Source organism: Primulina tabacum, chromosome 18, assembly GCF_025594145.1.
Source record: "Primulina tabacum isolate GXHZ01 chromosome 18, ASM2559414v2, whole genome shotgun sequence".
Lineage (NCBI taxonomy): Eukaryota > Viridiplantae > Streptophyta > Magnoliopsida > Lamiales > Gesneriaceae > Primulina > Primulina tabacum.
The window spans coordinates 2,147,930-2,154,096 of record NC_134567.1 but is presented as its reverse complement, the minus strand read 5'-3'; the positions used below and the strand labels follow the sequence as shown (position 1 = coordinate 2,154,096).

The following is a 6,167-nucleotide window of genomic DNA, read 5'->3' as shown; positions in this document are numbered from 1 at the left end:
CACTTAAAAGACAACAGTTTTACAAAAAAACCGTTGTCTTTTACTTTTTAACAACGATTTTAGTGATAATCGTTGTTTTTGAGCATTTTTTTAAGCAAAGAAAACTGTTGTCTTTTAGCTTACTTTTTAAGTCAAAGACAATAGTTTTTTTAAAAAACATTGTCTATTAGCATTTTTTGGGGGATAAAGACAACGGTTTTATAAACCGTTGTCTATTAGCATGTTTTTTGGGACAAACCACAACGATTTTAGAGAAAATCGTTGTGGATTAACTTGTTTTTTAGACAAACAACTACGGTTTTGTTTAAACTGTCGCTATATTTATCGACAATTTTGTTTAAACGGTCTAAAACCACAACGATTTTAGACAAACCCATGAACTGCTGCTAGACCGAACCTACCAGGACAAACATGCCTAGCCCTTCAACTGTACCCTAGGACTCCTTGCGCAACCCTCCTAGGCGCGGCTCCCGTCCTCCCTTGTTCCAGCCATCGTTCAGCCCATGAAGTACCCTGGTTCAGCATTTTGTGACCAAGGGATGTGTCCTTGACAGTAGCTAGCAGCCGCATGCGCCTAGGAAAGCAACCACACCTTAGCCAAACCCTAGGACTCTAAAACATACAATTTTCGTTCATACTGGTGTCCTATATTTTCCAACCTTTAAACATGTTCCCAAGGGTCCTCAAATATGTGGAAAAACATCCCTTCAAGGTCCCCTACCATGGCAGCCCTTTTGTGCATCATTAAGACGAGTTTTGGGTTTCAAAAACACATGTTCTAAGCATAGGTTGGCATAAATACGAAAATAAATACAAAACCCACATGTTTTTCATGCAAACATAATTAAAACATATAATATAGTGTGATAGATGAGAAAAAAGAGATTCATGACGTGTCTTTGCGTTAAAAATGCTTGAATCGTCGATAATCGTTGCGGGAAAGTCGGTGACCGATCGGAGTGACGTTTCGATTGTTTCTTTTGCATAAAAGTGGCGTGAATCGATAGTGCTACGTGTGGTGAAGGATCGATGATGGAGGGAACAAAGAAAACGAGCCCAAAAGTTCAAATTCCAAGGCTAGAAGCTCTCGGCACTTATTGTGTGTATTTAGTGTGTGTTTTAGGCGTCCTTCATGTGAATGGAATGTGTGTGTGAGTTTCTTTCTTGTGATTAGTTTAGGTTAAATAAATCTCTAAAAGATAATTTAAACATTAGTTAGTTAATTGAATTAACCCACAACTTTTATTTAAAATTTAAATATCATGATCAAGATAAGCTCCAATTTAAAAGATTAATATTACTTTTTCAAAAATTGCCAATTAAAATACTAAAAATCATAAATTCAACTTAAATACTAATTAAATAAATTAATTAAGGCATAAAAATCATTATAAAATATTTCGCAACAATTTCAAGGATTAAATCCTAAATTTTCAAAAATTTACCTTTTAAACGCTTAAAATCTTTTAAATCGTCTAATAAATTAAATTAGGCTTTAAAATGCTAAAGTTCATAAATTATTTAAAATAAATAATTTCTTGTCTTAAAATAAAATATAACATTCAATTTTTACACCTTAATCGACTCTGATCTCCTTTCCCTGGTCCGACCTCGAATATCGGGACAGAAAATCTTTAATTTCATGAAATCATGCAAAATTATGCAATTAAAGTAATTAAAATACAAAATAAATTTGATAACTTGCATGCATATGGTTCACGTGGACCTTCAAATTTTCGAGACGTTACAGTTCTTTTAAGAATTAGGCTGGCTTTGGAAATTTTCCAAGAGGCTTATTGTTTTCAGTAAAATTATTAAACAATGTCGGATTTCAACTACGCCTCGGTCTCGGGACGTGACAACATAAGAAATTTTCACTCATAGGTGAGCTGTGAATCATCACTGCAATTCATTGCCTCCTACATATTTCAAAACTACACCCAACCTCACCAGCAGATGACCCTCAATAGAGTCGGTAAACAGATCAAAGTGCATTCTAGTACGTAGAGCCTTTATGTTGTTCTGGGTCAAACGAATAATGGTGTACAACCGTAACAACGAACTATTCCATCGGTAGTTGATAATCACTTGGAAAGTTCGAGTGAGGGTTGTTATGTGCATTATCAAATGATCACTCATTTGCATAAATGGACATATCAATGTATTACTAATGAAACATGTTGTTTACATCACATATGCTAGTCTCAAGCTCAAGCGAGCTTTATCCTTATTTTAGGCAGCTGAATCGACTAGAAACCTGTTTAAAATATAGGGTACGTTTCCTAATGAGTTTCATAATCTTACGTTACTAGAGAGATCTTATGAAACCTATTGTATATTCAAGGACTTTATCTTTGTAGTTTGAATGAGTATACAAAAAAGTAAATGTCATAAATATTAGATAAAACCGTAAAATATTATTAAAATAAAGATTATTTTTATATAAAAGTCAATAAAGTCAAAACCATAAGTTAGCTCGATGAACAATTGCTCTACCGATACCATGTAAAGTTAATGTTTTCAAGCATTATTGGTCGAAAATTTATAGTTTTGTTGAAAGAAGATATATATACCTAAGTCAAATTCAAATACCCACTTGCAATGAAGCCGGCTAGATATGGTTTTTGTCTATTGACAAGTCAAAATTTTATCATTGTGGAATAAAATAAATATTCAACTAACATTTAATTTCAACTTCCGCAAGATATCATTTATATGATGTCGACATTGTTAACAAGTCTTATTGAAATTCAGAATTATTATGAATATCAGACTAAACATAACAACAAAAATTTTTGAATTTTTAATAAAATGCTAAACAATCTTAATTAACTAGAGTAGTTCTCTCGTGAGACGGTCTCATGAATCTTTATCTGTGAGACGGGTCAATCTTTCCGATATTCACAATAAAAAGTAATATTCTTAGCATTAAAAGTAATATTTTTTCATGGATGACTCAAATAATAAATTTGTCTCACAAAATATGATCCATGAAAACGTCTACACAAGTTTTTGTCAATTAAGTAATGACACCTATGATCAAAATTGACTTGACAGCGGCACAACTTTAACACGGAACTCGTATCTCTAAATTTGTTTGTCCAAGCGGAAATTTTGGACAGTACAATTTGTCATTTTGTCCACGAGTAGAGCCGCCTTGTTTTCAAAATTATTTAGAAAATATAGCTGATCTAAAAAATATTATCTAATTGTTTATCAATATAATTCGTTTATCGATTTATTATTTTTTGGTGAAAAAATAAGTTCGTATATATGAGTTCCCATACAGAATCTGTTGAATTATTATACTGATCATATAATTAGCAATAGAGTACGCGGGGTTAATTGACATCTTAGTATATTTGGCTAATCAGAATTTTGAATTTGAAATTTTAACTTTTATAAGGGTATTTACACTTAAATAAATACCCCAAAAGTGGCTAATTTGATATATAACCATTTTAAATATGCTCTTATTCATTACCTCATTTTATTTTTGTTTCTTCTTGTAGATTGACATGAAAATAAAGTTAAAAATAAGTTTCGAATTTGAAAATGTTATATCGAAATACTAATAAATAAAGGTTAATTTTTTGGCCAAATAATTCAATTTAATGGATTTTGTATGGGATAATTGGATGCAAACTCCAAGGCTGCCCTTGTAAGCTAGCTATATATACATGCAGCAACTCTACCACAAAATAAACGTACAACATATCTTAGAGAGAAATGAGTGGTGAAATTTTCTTCATACTTTTCATCTGGTTTGTAGCATCTTTATTCTCGTTTTTGTTGATGAAGAAGAAGAAAATGAAATATATAGGAAAAGGACGTCTTCCAATTGGCCCTAAACCACTCCCAATAATTGGCCATCTTCATCATCTTGGAAAGTTACCTCATCGATCCCTCAAAGAATTGTCCAAAATCTACGGGGATCTCATGTTCTTGCGCTTGGGATCCGTGCCAACGTTAGTCGTGTCATCTGCGGATATGGCGCGAGAAATATTTAAAGAACACGACCTTGCTTTCTCAGGGAGACCATCCTTGTATGCGGCGAAGAAGCTTACTTACAATTTGTCCACGGTTGCCTTTGCACCATATGGTGAATACTGGAGAGAGATAAGGAAAATAGCCGTTTTAGAGCTGCTTACCGTCAAAAGAATCCAATCTTTTGTTCAAATAAGAGATGAAGAGGTGGGTCGCATGATTGATAGCATAGCTCAACATGCGAAGAAACTCGTGAATGTGAGTCAGTTGTCGTTTTCACTTTTGAACAATGTTGTATGCCGCGTGGCTTTCGGAACTACAAGCCCTGATAACCATGCAAATGGTTATGGAAAAATGACTAGGTTTCAAGAAATTCTTCTGGAGGTGGAGCTCTTCGAGGCTGGTTTCAATGTCGCGGATTATTTTCCATGGTTGGCTTGGCTTAACAAGTTTAATGGTGTGGACCGGAAGTTAGATAAGATTTTTCGTGATTTAGATTGGTTCGTGGACAAGGCGATACACGAACATCGTGATCCTAAAAGGGTGACAACTGATCATGAAGATATTATTGATGTATTGCTCAGAATTCAGAAGGAACCTAATAAAGTGATCGCTCTAGATGATAAACATATCAAGGGTGTTCTCGTGGTACGTTGGAATATTAATTTTTTTTAATAGATTATCATAATATTTTAAAAAACAAAAATTTCTTAACAAATGTTACTACATTCCGAATATACCATCTTCAAAATTCAATAATACATATGCCGAAATATATCTTAATGTATTTATTTATATATATTTTGTGAATTGTCATGTCTTTTTCGTAATTATGATAATAAGATCTCATAAATTTAAAAGACATAAACATTTCTAAACTCCATTATCATATTTTATCCAAACAACTTAACAAATTATTACATTACATACTCTATGAATAAGAGATGGTTTATTCCAAATTAAATATTTGATTGTTTACAGGGAATATTTTCAGCTGGCACTGACACTTCATCAGCAACAATTGAATGGACTATGACAGAACTTATGAGAAATCCCAAAGTTAAAGAAAGAGTTCAACAAGAAGTGAGAACAATCTGCAAAGGAAAAGATAAAATAGAAGAAAATGATCTCCAAAAACTCACCTACCTAAAACTAGTCGTAAAGGAATCGTTGAGGCTTCATCCACCAGCACCATTATTGGTCCCTCGAGAAACCATAGAAAACTGCACCATAGCCCAAAAATATGAAATCCCAACAAAGACGAGAGTCATGTTTAATGCTAGCGCCATTGGAACTGATCCAAAGTACTGGAAAAACCCAGAACAATTTTTTCCTGAGAGATTTCTTGACAGTGATATCGATTTTAGAGGACAGCATTTTGAATTGTTACCATTTGGATCTGGGAGAAGGGGTTGTCCGGGAATTAATTTCGCCCTTTCGCTTGTGGAGCTTGCACTTGCAAATCTTCTGTTTTTCTTCAATTGGGAGCTTCCGGAGGGAATGACACTAGAGGATCTTGATATGGAGGAGTCACTGGGGATCACAATGCATAAGAAAATCTCACTTTTTTTAATACCTTCACCAGCTCGTGCTTTATAAAATAATAATAGCGATACTATGCATGTATTGCGTGATTATATAATCGCTTTTATGTACAATAAGTTTTAGTAGATGTAATTGTTGTGAAAAAGTAAAAATTTATGTTAAAAAGTAAAAATCTCAAACTCTCAGAATTTACCAAACTACACACTTTATAAAATTTTCTCTCGACTCACTTGTGATTTTCTTCACAAATGAGAGAGATCTATTTATAGAAAATCTTTACAAATAATCCAAAAATAAATTAATCATTACCTACATCATCACACACTAATTTTCAATATTTACAACTCTTATTTTCAATACTCAAATATTCAACATTCAAATGTTCAATACACACATTTTAAATATTATTTTTCAACACTCCCCTTTGTGATGATGATCATAATGATTGTCTTCATTACGTGTTTTTATACTGCCTCGTTAAAAACCTTACTAGGAAAAACCCATTGGGATAAAAACCATAGTAAGGGAAAAAGAGTGCAGTCACGTAAACTCCCCCTCATGTTGACACGAACAATTTTTCACAAATTTCGTAGATTGCGCATCCCAATATTATTTATGTGCTTTCTGAATATTGT

At 33.1% G+C, this 6,167-nt stretch overlaps 1 protein-coding gene across 1 annotated transcript; it reads left to right on the top strand.

Annotated features, from left to right (window-relative positions):
• The first annotated feature begins 3,687 nt into the window (after positions 1 to 3,687).
• LOC142533891 (strychnine-11-hydroxylase-like) lies at positions 3,688 to 5,697 on the top strand. Its single transcript, XM_075640813.1, has 2 exons — positions 3,688 to 4,635; positions 4,969 to 5,697. The coding sequence occupies exons 1-2, from the start codon at positions 3,730 to 3,732 to the stop codon at positions 5,584 to 5,586; spliced, it is 1,524 nt and encodes a 507-aa protein (XP_075496928.1). The 5' UTR covers positions 3,688 to 3,729; the 3' UTR covers positions 5,587 to 5,697.
• Positions 5,698 to 6,167: the final 470 nt, after the last annotated feature.

Bases quoted from the DNA above. Each gene is read 5' to 3' on its own strand.
- LOC142533891 (XM_075640813.1), top strand. From the start codon at position 3,730: ATGAGTGGTGAAATTTTCTTCATACTTTTCATCTGGTTTGTAGCATCT. The intron at 4,636-4,968 runs GTACGTTGGAAT...GATTGTTTACAG, and splicing joins ATATCAAGGGTGTTCTCGTG to GGAATATTTTCAGCTGGCAC.